At 39.9% G+C, this 21,928-nt stretch overlaps 1 protein-coding gene across 5 annotated transcripts in view; it reads right to left on the reverse strand.

Annotated features, from left to right (window-relative positions):
- Nucleotides 1-439: 439 nt before the first annotated feature.
- Nucleotides 440-21,928, reverse strand: part of UGT8 (UDP glycosyltransferase 8) — a 35,103-nt gene continuing 13,614 nt past the window's right edge. For 4 of the 5 annotated variants that reach the window (XM_033159990.1, XM_033159992.1, XM_033159987.1 and 1 more), the window contains exons 2-6: nt 15,547-16,370; nt 4,027-4,169; nt 2,288-2,364; nt 1,250-1,469; nt 440-920 (exon numbers count right to left, since the gene is read on the reverse strand). In XM_033159990.1, the coding sequence (XP_033015881.1) occupies nt 557-920; nt 1,250-1,469; nt 2,288-2,364; nt 4,027-4,169; nt 15,547-16,368 (1,626 nt within the window). In that variant the 5' untranslated portion in view covers nt 16,369-16,370 and the 3' untranslated portion in view covers nt 440-556. Of the gene's footprint in view, nt 921-1,249; nt 1,470-2,287; nt 2,365-4,026; nt 4,170-15,546; nt 16,378-21,928 lie in introns of all 5 variants that reach the window. The other variant, XM_033159991.1, reaches the window with a different exon arrangement.

Here is a 21,928-nt window from a genome sequence, read left to right on the forward strand (position 1 = left end):
CAGCGCCTTTTAAGAATATGATTTTTATGGCTGCATTATGATTCTGCAGTTTGTTCACTGCTATATACCAAACACCAGGAAAGATGACTTTAACATCATTGCCAGATAACATAGTGAAACTTCAAGGAATCAAAACAAAGTTCTCTCTGGAAAAAATGTGAATGAGTATATTGGGGGGGGGGGGGGAGGAATAGTTGCCAAGTAAGAGTGAACATTTCCTTATCTGGGACGCACACATGTAGATTCACAAATGGAGAAGTCATAAATATACTTATTGAATTACTTCAGAGAATTAAGGCTTCTAAAAAAAACTTCAGTGCCAGAATAACCTTTTTGCATCAGTATTAAGAATAAAATACATTTTGCATTTTAGGTTGTGCTTCATTTTTCTAAAGATTTTCCTTAGTTCTGCAGAATTTAATCGCATAAGATTACATACTGTAGGGGAGCGTTAGAACTGTTTATTGTTTTGCTTTAAGTAGGTGTTAGACTAAGTTACAGCTATAAAATTCAATTATAGAACTGATTCGCTGCTAATGTACATTGGGTAGTTGGCTCATTTCACCTTTTTTTCATGTTTAATGTGGCCATTTCTTCTATACTTGCCATTTGGTATCCCATTTTGGTAATGTCCATTAATGGTAGTATGTTCATCAGTGGACCAAAGATGTTTGCTTTGCTTGCGGATAAATTTTGCTATCCTGGCCAAAATGTAGCAGAGTAAGGCAGTACCAAGCAGTACAATAACGGCAATATCCAATAAGAAATACTGATATAAAGAGACTGTGTAAACAGCAGCACGTAGATGCTGTGCTCCATTATGACGAAGGATGTAATTAATCCAGTAGACTGTTCGATCAACAGGATGACCTGGTTGGTCTTTATGAATTTCAGACAGCTTCTGGGCCCTTTGTCTGTAGCTGTGGAATGGAAAAACAGAACTAATTCAGCATATTCCATTTATGCAATTCCAGCAATTAATTGCTTCATCACCTTTGAATGTAATTTACTGGAAGTGAATCTATGAAATCTATTCATTATATTGTTACATTCTGTTTTGCCCTTCCTTCAGAGGAGCCCAGGGCACTATATAATATGCAATAAAATACACCTGATATTATACAACACAATTATAAATATCTATAAAATATCAACCATTAAAATTCAGTGAACAGTTGCATATGGCTACTATAACTACTTTATAGACTTGTTTTTCAACGTCAGTGGAAGCTTAGCAAAAGGATCTTACCTGGGATCATTAATAACTTTCACCAGTGCTTTATATAATTCATCCTCAGTAATAGTCTTCCAGTTTAGTAATATTCCCATGCCTTTGGCCTGCACTCGGGTCATAGTGTCATAATGATCTCCAAAAAGAGGAATTCCCACCACAGGTACACCGTGGTACATGGTTTCAAAAATGCTGTTCAGACCACCATGACTCAGGAAGGCCTTAATCTTAGGGTGACCTAAAGTAGCAAGAGGCAAGGAGTAGGGAAGAAAACATTTCATGTTTGCTTTAGCTTATCATAAAATACTGTATCTATGTATTTAAGAAATAGGCATTTGCATAAACGCAGCATGGGAATAAGAGGACTTCCCCATCTCCCTTGGAAAAGTGCTTTTTCATTGCAGGTGACATGTGCATGTGGAAGTGTTGTTGCCATGGCTGCAGAACACACTTCATGCTTCATAGTGTGGGCAATAAAAACATCAACTGCTTCACTTTTCAAACAATGGTCAAAGCAGATGCTAAGTAGGTGTATATACTGCAAAGAGAGGCAATCTCCCTTAAATGCTAAATTATTAGCGATAATATAGCTGATGTACCACTATGCGCATTAGTATAACTCTGGTAGTGCAAAGAAAAGAGCCAGTGTGGTGCAGTGGTTAGTGTGTTGGACTAAGACCTGGGAGACCAGGGTTCAAACCCCCACTCAAGTCATGAAACCCACTGGGCGACCCTGGGGCAGTCACTACCTCACAAGGCTGTTATTGTTAGGATAAACTGGGGAGGCGGAGAAGCACGTATGCCACCTTGATCTCCCTGGAGGAAAAGGTGGTATACTGACATAATAAATAATAAACAAATAAATCCATATTCACAACCAAAAGTGAAAACAAAAAGTGGACATAACATTCCGAAACACTATTTGAGTTATCAGAACCCTGGTTTTTAATAATAAATACCAAATATAGAAATCCAATGTATTATACAAATAAGATACAATGGGATTTTAGTGTTTAAGAGCAGAGAGAACTAAACATCACTTCCAATTCTACTTACCCAGCAAGTCATTCTGTGGTAACCATTCTATGAGTTTTGTATTGTTACCCAAGTTCCTAGGTTTCTTTCCCGAATACCTAACACAGAGAGAAGAAACCAGTTTCAAAATGCATTCTAAGGAAGATCTATAGAACAATTTGCTAGTTGCTTTTGTACTCTGCAAGTGACTTGCAAATCAAAAGATTTAAAATCCAGTAAGCAATTCATTAAAAATAGAAACACATAGCTTATGTGTTAGGACAAAGGTAGGCAATTTCTGGACCTCGGGCCAAAATATACCTGCCAGGGCTACCCAAGAGGCTGTTTTGGCCAAGTGAAACACACCTGTCCTATACCTGGCATCATATATGTTGCAGCCCTCTCAGCATGTTAACACCTGTGCTCAGAGGTGTGCATTGCTTGCCGGTGTACTTCAAGGGCTGAGTTCAAGGTGCTACTATTAGTATACAATGCCCTTAACAACTTGACACCAGTTTACCCATGAGATCCCCTTTCCCCATATGTACCCAATCAACTGCTTCAATTGGAGGAACAGGCATTTTATAGTTGCCACATAATGCCTGCACGGCATCTGTAAGAAGTCAATCATTTAGTGTGGCAGTACCAAAACTTTGGAACTCCCTGCCTATTGGTATTAGGCAGGTGCCTTCACTGTATTCTTTTTGGTGCCTGAAGACATTCTTATTTAGACAAACCTACGCAGATGTTTAGAAAGTTTGCATGAGTTTTAATTTGTTCTACTCTATTCCATTGTGGCTTTTAACTTTCTGTAATTTTGTAAATTTTCTAGTGATAATTTTACTGTTTTATCTTTTTTTGTAAACTGCTTTGAGTGGTACATAAATCTTATGAAATAAATAAATAAATACATGTTATGAAGTGTGCAGCAGCTAAAGTTGTGGCTGGACCAAAAACTGGGTGTTGCAGGCACTGCCAATCAGCGGGTTGATGGTGCCCACAAAGACCTTGTGGCTCTTTGGAAGCCCTGAAGATCCACTGACTGGCAGTTTGCAGATAGCTGTGCATGGCGCTTTGAAGCATCAGCTCATTGTCAGTTTCAAAGTGGCTCACTGCAAGCACCACAAACATCTGATTGGCAGGACTGGGCCAGGCCACTTGTTTAACATGGCCCATGGGAGGGTGGAGTTCTCTGCCCCTGGGTTAGGACAAGGGCCGAAAATCAGGTGCATCAAATGAGATACACTGGTGATGGATTTTGAGTTTCACAAATAGGCTAAAAGCCAAACACATCTGGTCAGTTTTCAGTTCAAGAAAGCTCATGCAATGTAACACACTGATGATAAAAAAAATCCAAATTAAACAACTATGTAATATTTGCAATACATTTTTAGATCCCCCCTCGATTTGGACCTTAAGAAAGTCCTTTCTTAACCTACACTTCTTTCCCACCTGTTCTGCGCCTGGAATAGATGGTGCCACTCCTGTCTATTTTTTGCTGCCTGTGTTGCACTCTCCTAGACAAGACTTGGGCTACATAAACACCATACATTCAAAGCACATCCCCCACCCCACAAAAAAACACAGGCAGGTGCAATTTACCCTTCACAGAACCACAAATCCCATAGCCCTAAACAAATTACAATTCCCAGGATTATATGAATGAGAAATGTGCTTTCAATATGCTTTAAATGCATGGTGTTTATGCAGCTTGGACTTGGTCCTGGATATCCATAAATCTTTTAAACCTATTGACAAAGCTATTGTGCTATTATACATACCTCCAAATAACTCGTTGAGGAAGTCTTGCCAGAGCATGGGCCAATTTATGTGCTATATCTTCTGACAAGTATTTGACTCCTGCTCCAAATGAAACAAGGACAAAGCCTTTTTCATTAGCACCATCCACCCATGTTTGGAGATCCTGAGAAAATAAAGAGCTTGCTGTCATGGCTAGCAAACACCATGCCACAAAGGGAAATGCTCCCTTATCATCAAACAGTGTCAAAACAAATCCAGTACGTTTCCGAGCACCCCCTACAGGGCACCCAGTATTTAGGGAGTCAAGGATGGGATAAAAGGAGGAAGTAATCAAGTAGCCTGAGCATGGCACTAGTTAAGTCCTTCCTCCTCATCCCATAAGTCAGGAGGATCCTGCACAATCAAAAGCATGAGCAAACTAGTCTTTTTTTGAGGCGCTCCTATTGCTGCCCATAGCCCGAGGCATCTCGTGACTAAGGTGGAAATGCAGCCACAAACTGGCATACACACCAGACACCTGAGAGTCCTCCCTGGGCTGATCAGTTGCACCAAGGATTCATACACTATCTTGGTATGCAGGGTAATGTACAGATTGTGCCTAATGCACTTAATGCAAAAGCCATTTGTCTTAATCTTTTAATAATCAAATGAGTCTCACAGTTCTGAAAGTCATTTCTAACATGCAAATACCACTACAGCATGACTTTCAGGAATGAATTCAACTGCTAAATCACAGTTTATTGTCTGTAACTGTAAAAAAATGACCTGTTTCCTAAGGAGAGTGTAAATTGAACCAATAATGTATCAGCTGTGTGGCTGTGGTCAAATGGTGACTCAATCGCCAAGCAATTCAGGATCAATCCCTTTTCCTCTCCACCTTTTCCCCAGCTGAAAGAGGAAGCAGCACTTTTTTACAGGGAAAGCAGGCAGGTTGGCAGTTTGCAAAGATGGGGGCCAAGAGAGACATGCTTGGCCATAGGAGCCAACTCCTATGGGAGGGGTCTTCAGCCTCCCCATAAAATATTTGAGGGAGGCGCCCCACCCAAGTTCATGGGCATTGCCATTCAAATAGTGTGCATGCACTGCACCATGTGATCTATTATGTGGGGCAGGGCTTACCTGCGCCCCTATAATATTTTATTCAAATTGACACCCCTGTGCCTGGCTGAAGAAGTCTTGAGGAAGATGCAGTCATAGCAGGGACTGCTACTCTTGGCCATATGTATGATTGCAACCTCTAAGTCTTGCAGTGTTGGTCATCCTTGTGGACTGATGTGGCAGAACAGTGAAATACATGAGCTATGACCCAGAAGGCCTTAGCTGTTAAGTTAACTGGAAGCACTAGGCAAGCGACTCTTTCTTAGCTTTTCATCTATAGCCTGAACTTTGGAGGTAATACAAATTTACATAGATTGTTCCTGAAGACTTCCAGCACTCTGGAAGATTTCCAGCACTCTGAGCAGAAAGTTTTTAAAAATAGTAGAAATATAATCCAGAATATTGCAATCATTAGACTACCCCCAGACGTGAAAACCCCCAGAAGTGAACTTTGCCTCTCATATTCCAGCACAAAGTCAGCCAAATTACTCATGGGATATCCGATGCAACAATACATACTTGAAACTGCCTTGGGGGTAATTCCAGTAGAGGAAGTAATTGATTTATATGCTTGCAGAATGTAGAATTTATTTACTTTAATCAGTAGCAAAGATCAGCGCATCACACAAGGAAAGACCTTTTGAGGTAAATCAGTCCAAGAATAAAAGAATGCTAAAAGAACCCAAACATCTGAAAGTTACAGAATGTTTTTCACTTACTGACTGACACTTCATTTGAGACAGATGGGGAGGGGGGGGGGTTGATCCTAGAATTTTCACAAGCCCTTAGTGAAATCAACATATTTTCTAATTTAAGGATAGCAGTCTTTGAGGTTTCCATATTCCTACACCTCCTGCAACACCCACATCTCCCTTGAATTGACTAGTGTCCTCATCTAACCCTTCCACGTTCCCCTTTTATTCTTTTCCTCCCAACTCCAAATTGTACACCCCCACACCCCCCCACAGCACTGTTATTCTTCCTCTTTGTCATACAGTATTATCAACCCCTTCTTGCTTGTTTCCTGCAGTATTCAAAAACTGCACTCTCCCCACCTTTCCTCAAGAAACTGTTGTTTGGCCTGTCCTTCAACTACTAGAACATGTTGCATTAACTTCTTCTCAATCTACTTGGATCTGGACTGTCTCCAGTCTGGCTTCCACCCACTGGAGGTCACTGAAATCACCCTCATTAAAATCGCTTACACATCAGAATGCCTCTGTCTCATCCATCTTCAATTCACTGCTGCCTTCCATGCACTTGATTTCCTTAGCCAAGACTTTATCCTAAGCTGATTCCCTTCCAACCTTATTCCTTCAGTATTTCCACAGAAGTTCTTGACCATTCTCTCTTCACACACTGTCTCTGTGAGACCATATCAAATCCCATGGCTTTTAGTACCACCTTTACAATGACAATATCCAGTTTCACATCTCTCTACCTGATACTTTTACCCTTTCATCCACTCCTGTATCCCCATCTGATATTTCTCCTTGGATGCTTCAATGTCTTAGCATAGCCAACTCTGAATTTCAGGTCTTTCCACTCAAACCCTTTACTTGTCTCCTTTCTCCCCTATATTTTGCTGTGAAGTCACAATGCTTCTATGTTTACAGCATGGCAAAAATTTGGCCCTTCATCTCTATTCCCTTGGTGAAAACTCCAGTTCACATTACAGTCAGCTCCTGAACTAAATTCTACAATATTTGCTTTTATGATCTTTCATTGACTTATTGAAGGCTTCTCAGTTCTCCCCAGGACTTTACAGACAAAATCATTCACCTCTTTCATGGATACTAGCCATGATGCCTGTTCTGCCCCTTTTCAAATCTCTATACTGGCTTCCTGCCCACTCCTGAATCCAGCACAATTTTCTTGTTCTTATGCTGAAAGTCCTCCACAGCCTTACATCCTCCTCTCCTCATTCTGATTTCCCTGTACATGCCTTCAAATGACATTTGCTTCTCCTGTTCCACCAACTTGCCACTCCTTACCACTCTCCCCTGTGTCAAATTACAGGGCAGGAACTGCCCTCCTAAACTCTGCAAAGCACCTTGCACAGTGGAAGCACTATATAAAAAAATCCAATTGTAAAATCACAGGTGAGGTCCATCTAAAATGTATTGTACTTATGTGAGTGAAGCCTTGTAACCAATGGGACATGTATGACAATAGCTAGAAGGCAGAACTGATTGGCACGTGGTCATCTTTCTCTAACAGTACTTACAAGGCAAGATATTCTGAATGTCTATAGCATGTACACATGATGCAGGACAACACCATGGAAAGCTTCAAGTGGGCAACTTGCTCCTGTGAAGACTGGAGGTGAACTGTGGCCTTACAAGTTCCTCCACCCAATCAATCCATCCCAAACCCACCTCCCTGCGAGGGAAATTTTCTAGGCTGGTGGCTGGGCCCAGGGAACCCTAAGAAGTGACTGCTCCTAATGGGGACTCAATTTTATATACTGATGGAACTTCTCAGTCAAATCTTTGGCTGCAGGACTTTGATCTTTATTTTAGTCTTCACTTCAGAAAGCCCAGGGCAGCAACTCTTATATTACTTTTCATGCCTTATTAATTATTATTATTATTGATTTATTGAGTTTATATAACACCCTATACCTGGAGGTCTCAGGGCGGTTCACAGAAAAGATCACAACATATATAATCAGAATAAAAACAACAACCCAATAACACACACACCCCAAAAAGAGCCACATTTTAAAAGGGTGTCAAACAGATCAACCAAAGGCCTAGTTATTGGCACTTTTACATCTATATTAACTACCTGACATTTTTGTTTCAACCGTGCCCATCAGAACTGGTCTCATAAATCTGAACTGGATTTGAAAAGGTACCACAAAGAAGGGAAAGAAGGGAAATGTGGATGTTGCCCTGGTCAAAAGTTCCATCAAAGTCATTTGAATTAAAATCCAGAATATTGTTCTAAGGTAAGAATCATATCCAACTATATTTTATCCCTATCAGCAATGGAACTGAGTTACGTTGATTAGTGGACATGCTTCCTAACACTGATAACATTTCACTAACAAAACAGAAACATGGGCTATTAAGTTAGTAAAGGTAAAGGTAAAGGGACCCCTGACCATCAGGTCCAGTCGTGTCCGACTCTGGGGTTGCGGCGCTCATCTCGCTCTATAGGCCGAGGGAGCCGGCGTTTGTCCACAGACAGCTTCCGGGTCATGTGGCCAGCATGACAAAGCCACTTCTGGCGAACCAGAGCAGCGCACGGAAACGCCGTTTACCTTCCCGCCGGAGCGGTACCTATTTATCTACTTGCACTTTGACGTGCTTTCGAACTGCTAGGTGGGCAGGAGCTGGGACCAAGCAACAGGAGCTCACCCCGTGGCAGGGATTCGAACCGCCGACCTTCTGATCAGCAAGCCCTAGGCTCTGTGGTTTAACCCACAGCGCCACCTGGGTCCCTTATTAAGTTAGTACCATTCTGCATACACAGATCTATCTTTAGAGCAGGTTCTAATCTGGAAATGAGCATTAGCCATATTTTAAACCTAAACTTCTGCTACATTTCCAAAAAAAAAACATGTTCCATTTAGGAAACTGTTGTAAGAACAAAACATGAAATCAAATCACATGAATTCATATTCTTATAGAAGGTCATAAGGGTATCAAGCGTGTGAATTAGCACTACTGAAGTGCTCCCTGCAGTTTTGCTTTAACCATTTCAGTATTTATATAAAAAAATACAAGATATCAGACAGATATGGTATTGTATTTAGAGTACTGTGTGATCTTTGTTCTCTTTGGTTTTTCTAGCTAGCTATTCTGCACAGCTGTGACTATAGTGTGAGGTCCCAGCTGGCAGTAACCAGTGGTGCCTAATACTGAGCTTTGTTTCAGATAAACAAAGCACATAAATACAAACATAACTTGGTTTCAGTGTCTGCAGCTCTCTCCCTGTTCAGCTGTTGGAATCAAATATGCAGAAGCATCAGCGCCTATTTGCCCAAGACTTTTGTGAGCAATCATCAATTCACAAAAATATATCTTGATGGTGTTACTGTACAAGCCATGAATACATAATTTATAAAATAATTATTTAGAAAAAAACTGAAAGGTAAGCTACCTTATTAGTAGGTAAAATTAAGTTTATTGAAGTTTTGTTACAAATACTATATAAAAGGCTACATTTTTAAAAGCTTTTACCCCATCATAAATGCTTTCTGGAAAATCAGTGGAGGATATTCTAGGAGCATGCATTTGCTTAAAAATAATATTTTTTTAGATGCAACATTTCACATAAATCTATAAAAATAATTCTTAAATCAGTTTGAGAATATATACTAAGTCTGTAACATTTGTATGAGCAATGGAGTTTCAAAGCACCTCAACATGATGGGTACATGCTGCTGCTACAACTTTAATCTTAGAAGGATGTGCTCTCAAAATTAGGGTCTAACTAATAGTCTACTTCTTCTTACATTACAAATCTTAGAAACACGTGCACATCCATTTCCAAACAGAAAACCCATGATCAGGAAAACATGTAAGAAACAGAAACAGAAAATATAAAAATAATAATCCTGGCACTGTCTGAAGTGACAACCTCACATTTCTTAATACTGCACCAATAAGAAGCTAATTTTTCAAGGCAATCTAACTTTGGAAATCATTCAACTATTCTGCATTTTATTGTTTTGTCTTTTTGAAAACTGCTTTGGGGTTGTTGTTTTTTACAATAAATTAATAAATCACCAGCCCCCCAACCCTTTCCTTTTAAAGTTACTGTTGTCAAGAAGCAATGTCCGAGATAAACTAAAGGTAAAAAGGGAAATCAGATCACTTCTTCCATTCCCTCTGGTAAACTGCTCAAGTGGCATGATGGAAGACCCCAGTGGCTTCAACAGCATGCTAGCAGTACACCAGAAAAAATGGGGGGGGGAGGTCCTTACCTCTCTCCTTAATACAAGATATCATTCATTACATTCCGCCTAATCATCACTGGTGCTCCTGTCTAGCCACCCCATTAAATGTAATTCAAATAGAAAGATGGGAATGGGTTTGAGAAATCACTGGGTGAGTAAACTAGGAATCTCTTAATCTGATAGAAAATAATTTTGCCGTTCATGAAGCTCATCTCCCTTTTAAGATGAGCCTCAGAGAGCTCGTAAAATCCTATGTTAGGCTTCCAAGCCTGGAGAACTTTATCAGCACCTCTATGAAAAGTTTCCCCACATTTTGCTTTAATCCAATTATCTAGCCTCCTTTGAGCCATAGTCCTAGCATCAATATGGAGTATAACCAATTTTAAGAAACACCTCCCTGAACTTGGTCTGACACTGTCAAAAATGCAGTGGGGAGGAGAAAGTACTTCTTTTTTAAAAGTGTGTATGAGTGACTTTCCACATTGCTAATTATAGCTGACAATGGAAGCAATGCACGAAAACACAACTCTGAGCTGAGATACAGAACTTATCCGAAAATGGCTGTTTCAATGTCTTCCAATTACTGATGTCCTCTATTCATATTTAGAGCTCTTGTGCACATACTGTGCCTGCCAGAAGCAACAGCAAGTGCCGCTCCAATTTGCAGTGCTTTCAAAGGAGAAGTGAGCTAACCCCCTCCTTCCTTGCTCCCTTCACTTGCCCCATGGCGAGAGTGCCCCATTTCTGGGTCAACCTCTAACTGTAAGACCACCATTGCTGGAGAAAGCAAGGCGAGAGGTGTAGGACAGCACAGCCTCCTCCCTGCTAACCTCTGCACAGTGTGTCCCAAATATACTGTAGCTGTTACAGGTACAAACTATCAGCAGAAAAAGAAACCTGACTGCCCAAATTCTAAACACCAGCAGCTAGTGAAATTAGATCAAGGATTAATTCACAAACACCTGAAAACTAATTCACAATAGTTTGGGCAATATTTCCGAATTTCATATCATTGCTTCAAATTTGCATGAATTGAGCCAAATACAGATCAGTGGCTCTTCATGCGGTAAAACTAATTCCAAAACTACTCAGAATTGTATTGTTCACTGGTAATAGAAATCCCTACTTGAATCCCCAACATTCACTTTTCTACATGCAAATAGCTTCTTATTTGGGGGAGCATTCTGTCACATTCTCTACCTAAAACTGGCAGTTCTTAGCTCAAAAGAAGCATCTTACTACCAATATGAAATATGCATTTCATTCAAAGCAGTGATACAATAGTAAGAGCTCCTCCACTTAGAAATGTAGATTAGTTTAAAGTCAGGGAGGAATGAATTACAGGTTCTTAAAATACTGTTCATGATACAACAATAACAATTAAAATTACATTTCATTATTCAACATTACAACTTATTCTCCCTGAGCTGCAATGGGGTGGGCAGAATGGCTGTAGATCAGTGGTAGAGCACATGCTTTCCTTGCAAAAGATCTCAGGTTCAATCCACAGCATCTCCAAGTAGGAAAGGCCCCATTTGGAAAAGCCATTTCCAGTCATGGTACACAAGACTGACCAAGAGAAAACTGAGCCTGGCTCAGTAAAAGACAGTTCTCATTATCCCTATAAACACTTTCCATCTATGGACTTCCATCTATGAAATTCTACCAGATAACCTAGTCACCTGGATTTCTGAGAAAAAGAAAAACTGACTCTATAACAAGAAACATTTCACAAGCGCAGAGAAAGAAGGAATAAAGGAAATTATGACCAGTGTTTGCAAACGGGAAAAGCCAAAAGTCTAATATATACTGCATTTTTTTAAAGAGCTGCTTCCTGCACCCTCACTATGCTATTTAAGTATAATTCTGTAGAAGAAACTCAGAACAGGCATCTTCCAAACATTTTTCCAAGTTTAATTGCAGTGATAAACAACATAAATAGGCATCTGAATAGATTTAGCTGCATAAAACTCCCACTTTTATTTGTGCAAAAATGTTTGGCAAGGCACTTTTTTTACCAAGCTGAAAGCATTATGAAAGGTTACAAAATAATCTAATCTTTGCAAAGTGATAGTGCTCAGTTAATCCACAGAACACTGCAAATTTCCACTTTGCTTCTTATCAAAACCCATTATTTGTGGTCACTACTGACACCTTCTCTAAAGTCCAAGTCCTTTGCATTTGCAGAGGTCTCAGGGAATGGAGAGATATTTGTCATTTTGCAAAATATACAAGTAGCACGTCACTACTGCAACGTCCTATAAATGCACAAACGGGGAGAGAGGAAGCACTTTCTCCTTTCTTACCACGTTTTCTTGAGAGGAAAGAAGTGGTACTTTCTGTTCCTTCCTACATGGACTCCCTACATTGGCTCCCAGTACGTTTCCACGCACAATTCATAGTATTGGTGCTGACCTTTAAAGCCCTGAACGGCCTCGGTCCCATATACCTGAAGGAGCGTCTCCACCCCCATCGTTCTGCCCGGACACTGAGATCCAGCGCCGAGGGCCTTCTGGCGGTTCCCTCGCTGTGAGAAGCCAAGTTACAGGGAACCAGGCAGAGGGCCTTCTCAGTAGTGGCACCCCCCCTGTGGAACGCCCTCCCACCAGATGTCAAAGAGAAAAACAACTACCAGACTTTTAGAAGACATCTGAAGACAGTCCTTCATTAGGGAAGCTTTTAATGTTTAATACACTATTGTATTTTAATATTCTGTTGGAAGCCGCCCAGAGTCGTTGCGGAAACCCAGCCACATGGGCAGGATATAAATATATTATTATTATTATTATAATTATTATTATTATTATTATTATTATTATATTATTATTCCTGAAAACTTTTTCCGGGAGACAGCTGCTAGTACTTTCTTAAAATGACTCTTCTTTCATGCAAGGAGAATGAAGAAGGAAAGGAGAGAGAGTCTCTCATGCCTGAGCTGGACTTTGTCCACAGGTGCATACATACTCATATGCACTACTAGCAAGCAATGCTTCAATCCTCAGTTCATGACTTCCAGACTTTGAGAAAGCGCTGAGATTTGTCAGTTTTCAATTTACATCATTTTCCCTCTTACAGGTCACCAATTCACATGAGTGCAAATGCACATAAAGTTACAGCACAAATGTATGTGTGTGTGTGTGATTTCATTAGGCTTGCATTCATAACATGCAAATTTTTAAGAAAAACCCCCCACTGAAAATTGACCAATGTACTTAATTCAGAAGGCAAGACAAACAGAACAACCATCACGTACAGAACAAATTTGAGCAATTCTACATATTACTTAAACTGAACTAAAATAGCATTTTATGCATAAAGATTGTTCAACTAAATAAATAAATAAATATATTTTTATTTATACCCTGCCCTCCCTGGTTCAGAAACCCAGGCTCAGGGCGGCTAACAACAAATTTTAAACACTTAATTGTAATACAACATAAAAGCAGCATGAAATACAGTATATACCGGTAACTTAAATGTTTCATACCAAAATATTGTATTAAAAATGAGTGATTTGATGCTAAGAATAATGCTGAACACACTGATACTCTTTCTATGACTAAGTTCAATGAGGCTTACTCCCATGTACGTAGAGACAGGATTGTAGTCTTTCAGCTAAAATTTGGGTGGCTGCATTTTCCTTCGTTCTTTATGCCTCTTTTCTACTTTTCCTAATCATAATTTTAACATTCTATTTTGGTGCCTGCTGGAGACATTCTTATTTAGACAAGTCTACCCAGATGCTTAGAAAGTTAGTATGAATTTGTTAGTAACAAATTTGTTAATTTGTTTTAGTCTAGTCTGCTGTGGTTTTAACTTTCCGCATGTTTCAAATTATGGGTATAATTTTTTTGGTGATAATTTTATTCTTTTATCTTTTTCATAACCTGCTTTGAGGTTTTTTCTACAATTAAGGGAGGTATGAATTTTATGAAATAAAAGATAAATAAATGAGAATTGTGAGCATTATCTACAAGAGTATTCCTATATACTCTGGGTTCCAGATTGTACTAGCATTAAATGTTTAAATCAGGATTCTCAAGAGATAAAGTGTACAATGCATTACATAAGTCACAAAACCCAAAACTCTCCCTAAAGAGCAGTATTACCAAAGAACAAAACTTTCCCAAGATAAAATTGGAACAAAATATGCAATGGAAAATCACCACTTAACACCTGAAGAATCAGAGGACAGAAGCTGCCATTCAGATGGGATGAGGAAAGGGATAAAATACACATGAGAAAGAGGACAGGCATATTGGCGGGTGGGGTGGGGGGCACAATGAAGAATCATTCAGAGTGGAGAGAGGAGTGTGTACAATGAACAGAACAGGGCAGGATAGCCCCTTGAAAATGTTTTTGCAAGCCTGGACCAACTCAAATTTTGGGCATTTAAGATGTTGAATTCTTTAGTTCAAAAACCTCAAGTCCATTTGGGAGCATGCAAACTCTTGTGTACAGCTAAAGTAACTGTGGACTGTGGCATTCAAATCACTACTCTGTCGTAGACTCACTGTCTACCACATGTAGGCTATCCAAACCCGGCTGCTGCTGCTGCTGCTCTCTGTATTGTCCACAAAGACTTGGGGAGCCATGCCCACCTTTCCCCACTACCCAGCCAATGAGCCAACAGCTGAGTAGCAGAGAAAATATCCGTTCCTTTGCTGCTAATCAGAATGGAAATATGCATTTTGTGCACTCTGTCTGCCTGTGTGCATGCATTTCTATCTATGCAGTCCCCAATCCACCAGGCTCTGCCATCTGCAGCCTCAGAGACAAGATTGCCCGTTTCTGCTGTATACCTTGATGTTGGCTGGTTTCTCACTTAGGAGATTAAGAACCATCAAAGTATGTTATCTGCTACAATCACAGATAGATAAATCTGTTCCTTGTTTATTGACATAATGCCTTACCACTTTCATAATCCCTTAATTAAAAATAACAAAAATAATGCATTAGCAACTTCATAGAGTCAGAAGTATTTAATCTACATCAGAATTAGAAATCTTAAGATGAAGGGAACTAGGCGTCTGTACAAGAATATTGACTTAAGCAACCAACACTTGCATCTTCCAGATAATTAAAATGGTTGCTTAGCTTTTTCTTAATTTAAAGCTGTTGGCTTTCATCTAGATTCAGCTTCACAGACCTGATGCTAGAAAGGCAATGCAATTACTTTCAAGTCAGTGAATTTAAATCATGCTCAGAATGTAAAAACGGAACAGTGTCCAGTGAATTTGTGTGTGTGCGTGTGCTGTATGTGTGCTATTTGTATGTGCCCCTATGCAATTCTTGAAAGGGTTGGCTAACCTTGAATGCAGCCCTCAGGCTGAAAAAGAATAGCAATCTGTGCACTAGTCCTAGAAATAAGTGAGCATATGAAACCTTACTACAAAATACACCCGTCCTGTGGTCTTGAGATGCCACAGAAAAATATTAGTAAGTTTAAAAACAGAGTATAAAACTGTAGTTGTACGAAATCATCATGCATAAAAGTAAAAAAACAAAAACAAAAAAACTCCGCAAACCTTACTTCTGGTAGAGGATTGGCTGGTCTGGTAAGGATTCCTCCCACATACACAACATTTGGAAGGGTGGGTCTTGGAAACTCTAGTGCTACATCAGTACACAGCATCCACAGGCTAGAATCATGAACCAATTCATACATGGACCTTGCTGGCTGTACATTGTACTTCTGCATTATCCTTTCGTATTTTGGCAGAACCAAAAAGTTGACTCCAAATCTTGAAACCAGGTATACAACAGTGTTCTTAAGCCTCTCTAGCAAGTTCATATGATCTGTGAGAAGTGAATTAAATTCTGGAACATATGCTAAAGGTGATGGAGCACCTACTTCTGCTGGATACCAAAGTCCAGTGGAAAAAACCGCGTATTTAATCCCTAAAAGATGAGCAATAACAAATCCACACATTTCATTAGGATCCACTAGCAGCAGGTCAAATTTTTCCTGTTTCAGAGCATGCAGGAGCTTCTTGTTGCCTACAATCATGTCACAATTCTTGGAATAGTGTTCCAGAATGTCAAACAGTTCCAGGGCTGTTAGTCTCCCAGAAAAGATATTCCTCATTTTGGATTGAAGAAACTCATCTGAGGTGCTGGTATTAAAGATTCCTGGGTAACGTTGCAGTCTATAGTGATTAGATGGAGGGATGTCTCTGCCCTCAGACAGAAGGAAAACTGTTTGGTGGCCTTGCTCGTGCAAGGCTGAGGCCAGGGTCTTGAAAATATACAGATGGCTTTCAAACATAATTGGCGGCACAATAACGATTTTGGCAGCCCTTGAGATTCCGACAGCACTCCAAAGAAGAATGAAAAATGGAATGTAAGACTTCATAGCTGAAATGACAAACAAAAAGAATTACTTCAACGTATCCTAAATTGTTATTCGGAACATAAAAAATAAATACTGCCCAGTAACAATGTGAAGTATCTGATATTTTAAACTCCAGCATCATGTTGTTCATTATTACATCATGAAAACAATGTACCCTGGACAAGAGATGGGGCAAAGTTCTGGCTAGATTCTGGCTACCCAATTGGGTTAGATGCATTTCCAGAGAGGATTAAGACTTGACGCTTTGGGGCACATTCCAGAATTAGGTACATCTCCCCACTATGCCTGGAGGCCTTCAGACCACTAAATGGCCAGTGCTCAATGTAGTTGCTTGCTTGACATGAAATAAACCTCAACAGATGAAGTGAGCCTAAGTGCTGCCTGGGAGACATTTCAGGACTCCTCTTGTCTTTTCCAAGGCTCCCTGCATGTTGGGTGCAGTCACTGAAGAACTTATGATGCACTAGGCCTCCCATTGACTTCTCCACAACCAAGAATTAGGAGATGGCCAATTTCACTGTCCTCTGAGCACATTGAAGAACTACATGCTGTGCTAGGCTCCCTTTCTACAGCAAGCGTAAATTGTAGAATCCCTTCTGGATGCTTCCCTGTCCTCTGGAATTTTGGTGGAGCGTCCATCTGAACTTTTCTGGACTCTGCACCACAAAGTCACAAGATTTCACAAGTTATTTCATGGGCCAAAGTCACTGCAAAATCAGTCATGTATGATTTCACAGGGCATGCTCCATCTTATTTAACACTAAGTGCAACTTTCAAGAGATAGATGGAGAATCACAGAAAGTATTAATAGTTAATGTCAGTCATTGCAATCAGCATAAATACAACACATAGGTATCAAGTCTGAAAACTGCAGAGAACCATGAGTTTGCAGTCACCTGTATGGTACCAAAATGCTACCCACCACTGCTGCAGTTAAGAACTTTGTGAACTCATAGCACAACACAATAGAGGCTATTTCAACAGACCACAGACCCTGACAGTTAACAAGATAAAACTCATCTTTGAATAGGCAAATTATAGAAAAATATTAAAATGAAAATTCAGTGTACAGTATTAATAAAATTATATGCATAATATAGCACATTCCCATTAACACACAATTGCGGTAATATGATCCTCAGCTAATAAAATCTGTATTAGCAACTACTGCCAGTATAAATAACATAATTTGCTCCAAGTGGTGTCATAATTTTGTCTTTTGACCTAATTCAAATTATATGAAAAATAGTATAGTATAGTATTATAAACACACCAGAATATGTGCATTTTCTAGTTACGACTGCCCCTGTGATCAATTAATCATACATTTCATTATTTAAAACACAAATTAAACTTTTCAGCCCTCATTTTTTATTCCTAAAATTAACATAAGTGCAAATTTGTAGAAAGCCTAGGTAATAATAATAATAATTATTATTATTATTATTATTATTATTATTATTTACATGCCTCCCATATGACTGGGTTGCCCCAGCCACTCTGGGCCAGCTTCCAATAATTAGAAACATTAGCCAATAATGTTCCAATAATTAAAAATTCCAATAATTAAAAACATAGTTATTTCCTTTACATCTGATGGGAAGGCATTCCATAGGGAGGGCGGCGCAACTTCCAAAAAAGCCCTCAGTAGTAACAAACCCAACATTTTATGCAAGCAGCCAATTGTTACATATTTCTGAGAAAGCCTCTCCATCATTTTAATTGGCCACCATAATAGTGCTTCCTCTCATTCAAAAGAACTCCAGCGGGTAGAAGATATTATGTGTGATTACAGTGTGAGTAAGCAGCCACCTCCTCGTTATCACATCAATTAAAATCAATAGGAAGAGTCACGCACTTCACTTGAAATATACTAATTCATTAAATTTAGTGTAATGTACATCAGAGATTTCACACCATGGCCTGCAGACAGTGCTGGAGCTAAAAGATGGGCAACCCTTTCAAGACTACCTATGTGTCCCTTCTGAATTGAAACATTCTCAAAGGAGCTATAGGAGCTACTGGCAGGTGCAAAGGTACCCACAGGCACCATGCTGCCTATTCCTTTGCTGAGATCGTGCTTGAAACTTACTTCCTTGTAATATGTTTATACTTATTATACAATTTTTGGGAGATTTTTTTTTAAGTGTTAAAGCAAAACAAGCAACATTCTGAGCTTCTGGATGAGATAGTGTGCATTTGCAGTTAATGTAGAACTTGTAGTTTGATATGTGACATGTTCTCTTATAAACTACCAGTCCCAGAGTTCCCTGCACAAAGGCAGAAGGGAAAGAAAGCCAGTGGTATGGACAAACACCATAATGATCAAGGAAATCTTAATCTCAGGGACAGTGGGAGCCAGTGCTGCTTGCAGAATGTGCAGAAGCAAAATGTGTATGAGCTCAAATGCTTACTTTACAACACAACATCAGGAAAAAAAAATCTTTGTCAAGTGTTGCATCTGAAAAATATATATAAATGCTTTGGAAAAGCATGAACTGCTACTGCTTATCTTATTACATATTTTTTTAAAAAATCAACTGCACAACTTTCGGTGAAGTATACGCCACACTCCCATGGTGCCAGAACAGTTAAGCCACCTGGAGAAAATGACTTTGGGGAGATAATTCATGATTTTTTAATGATGAAGGCTAAAAAAAATAACGCTTAAGACAGAACTGATCTATTTAAGAAATGCTTCCAGCTGTGCTCATCCACTAGATTAATAATTGGGGGGGGGGGACAGCAACAGGATAACACCTTTTTTTTTAACCAAAAGGTTATAAAATAGCTTTGAAGGACTCTTTCTCAGGCTGGCTGTTATGTTAAACAAAAACTGCAAAAACAGTGTATGTTTAGGGTACAGCAGAAAAGACCCAGTGGGGCCATAATGTCATTTCAAAAATGTAGAAAATGAACCCTCAGAATGAAAACAGAAGCTTTTCTTTCATGATTTGCATGGGATGAAGGAGATGTATTTCATGATTGCTATGTACTGAGATTGTGGTATGCATGTGGGAGGGGACCCATAGGGCAGGCTTGGTCCGTAATGACTAATATTAGTCAAAACACACCTAGAGCAAAACTTAGCTGTTTATAGATACAAGCTCATACTAGTACAAGATAGAATGCATAATGGGTGTGGAAACAAAAACAAAACTGTGTAAACACCATATAGTTAAACTTTAACCATTCTAACAGCCTATCAAATAAACTAAGCTTCTGCTTTAGCTCTGTAGGGAAGGGCTCAACAAACAATTAAAACATAAGAAGCCAAATAAAAGAGTAACAGATTTAGATCAGCGTGTTGCTTTGGCTGAGACCTTGAAGAGTTGTAGAAAGTGTCCCTACACTACAAAAAAATCTAGCAATCTCAGTCTCGCCTTCCCAGCAAGTAGGATTGCAAGGGGGGGGGGAGCTCTCAATTGTGCCAATGTGACTTTTTACCCCTTTTTTAAAGCATTCAGAATTATCTATTAAAAAAAAATAGAAATGGGAAATGAATTTGCCTGGTACTGACAATCCTCTTCCCTGCTCCAAAAGAAAAAAAAACAGCAGGGGAAAGAAAAGGCAGACCAGTTGGGCCAACATGTAACCTTCCACAATGGCTGTCCTGTGGGATGATTTGCACGTCCGTGTTTGCGCAAGTTTCTCCTTTAAGTCTTACCATGAACAGTAAGACATAAGAAAAGAGTTGAAAAGGGTTCAGTAAAGGGCAATCATCAAAATGATCAAAGGGATGTAACAACTCCACCCTAAGGAAAGATTGCACCATTGGGATCTTTTTTTGTTTAAAGCAAAATGAGTGAGAGGAAACATGATAAAGGTTTAGAAAATTATGCATGGCATGGATACAGTCATGGACAAGGCTATGATGGCTACTAGCCATGATGGCCATGTACTACTTCCAATGTCAGAGGCAGTATGCCCCTAAATACAGTACCAGTTTCTTGGAACTGCAGGCAAGCAGAATGCTTTTCACTCATGTCCCACTTGCAGGCTTCCCACAGGCATCTGGTCAACCAAGATTGGGCAAGATAGGCCCATTGGCCTAATCAAGCAGGTTTGTCTTACATTTTTAGCTGTGACCTCATTCAAACAGATGCAACAAGATTCATGCAAGCACAATGTCCAAGGACAGCCACACCACTTTACAAATATTTTCAGTATAAACACTGCCTATGCTGTTAAACCTGTACATTCAAGCTGTACATTCAAACATAGTCAACTAATATATGCAAAGATTTTATGGTATGGATGAAGGAGAGCTTAAAGCCTATAATGTAAGAGAAGAAAATGTATACTTTTTAGAGCTTGTTTTACAATTGCACTGCACTACAAGTATACACGGGGACACGAGTGGCGCTGTGGGTTAAACCACAGAGCCTAGGGCTTGTCGATCAGAAGGTTGGCGGTTTGAATCCCCACAATGGGGTGAGCTCCCATTGCTCGGTTCCTGCTCCTACCAACCTAGCAGTTTGAAAGCATGTCAAAGTGCAAGTAGATAAATAGGTACCGCTCTGGCGGGAAGGTAAACGGCGTTTCCGTGCGCTGCTCTGGTTCACCAGAAGTGGCTTAGTCATGCTGGCCACATGACCTGGAAGCTGTACGCCAGCTCCCTTGGCCAATAAAGCGAGATGAGTGCTGCAACCCCAGAGTCGTCCACGACTGGACCTAATGGTCAGGGGTCCCTTTACAAGTATACACACATGCTTCCAAAATGCTCAGGCAACCCATCCCTTGCGATCACAGGCACAGCTATGAGCCAAACTACTGCATGGCCTAAACACTGTGCAAAATCTACCTATTCCGCTCCTGCTGATAGAAATGAGTTGGGCCTGAGCTGTGCTCAGTTTTGAGTTGAATGTGGGTATTACATGATTACAGCTCATGGCCAGAGGCTCTGTGACCGGCCTGTGGTTTTCCCAGGACACGGCTTCTAGGATTGTTTAGAATTTGCAAGAGCTGACTAGTAGTCTGTTTGTGCTGATACTGGATACGGAACTATGTCAGCACAACACATTGGGTTTGTAGATTATGCCCCACGTACCGGTAATTCTAAGGCAGGCCAGTTTTCCACTGAGTACATCCTTAACAATACCATCTATAGGTCTTATTGATCCACCAGATAGTCATTACTGACAGTAGCCCCAGAACTATGAAACTACTTTAAAAGCAAGCAGGGCAGGCAGAACCAAGCCTACAACTAATGTCCCCATTGCCCCTTTTCACCCAGATAACAACAATTCCAGCATGGGATTTCAGCCATAGGCAGGGAGAGGGTTTTGCCCTCCTTGCCCATACACCATTTTTTATTTTAAAATTCAACTCTTCTGTGGATTAGGAAAGTTCCACATGCTTATAAAAATGAAACAGTGGTGCTTGCATCTAATTGCCCCCCTTCCCTAAATGAGAGGTTAAAGCAAATCAGCACTGGAAAGCAAAATGGATAAACACAGCTTTACAACCCATTATTTCTAACATGCTTAAGCTCAATTCTCATACCAATCAGAAGTTGGTCATTTAAACATACTGCATTTTTTTACTACCTCTCTCTATG

This window comes from Lacerta agilis, chromosome 9 (genome assembly GCF_009819535.1).
Source record: "Lacerta agilis isolate rLacAgi1 chromosome 9, rLacAgi1.pri, whole genome shotgun sequence".
Lineage (NCBI taxonomy): Eukaryota > Metazoa > Chordata > Lepidosauria > Squamata > Lacertidae > Lacerta > Lacerta agilis.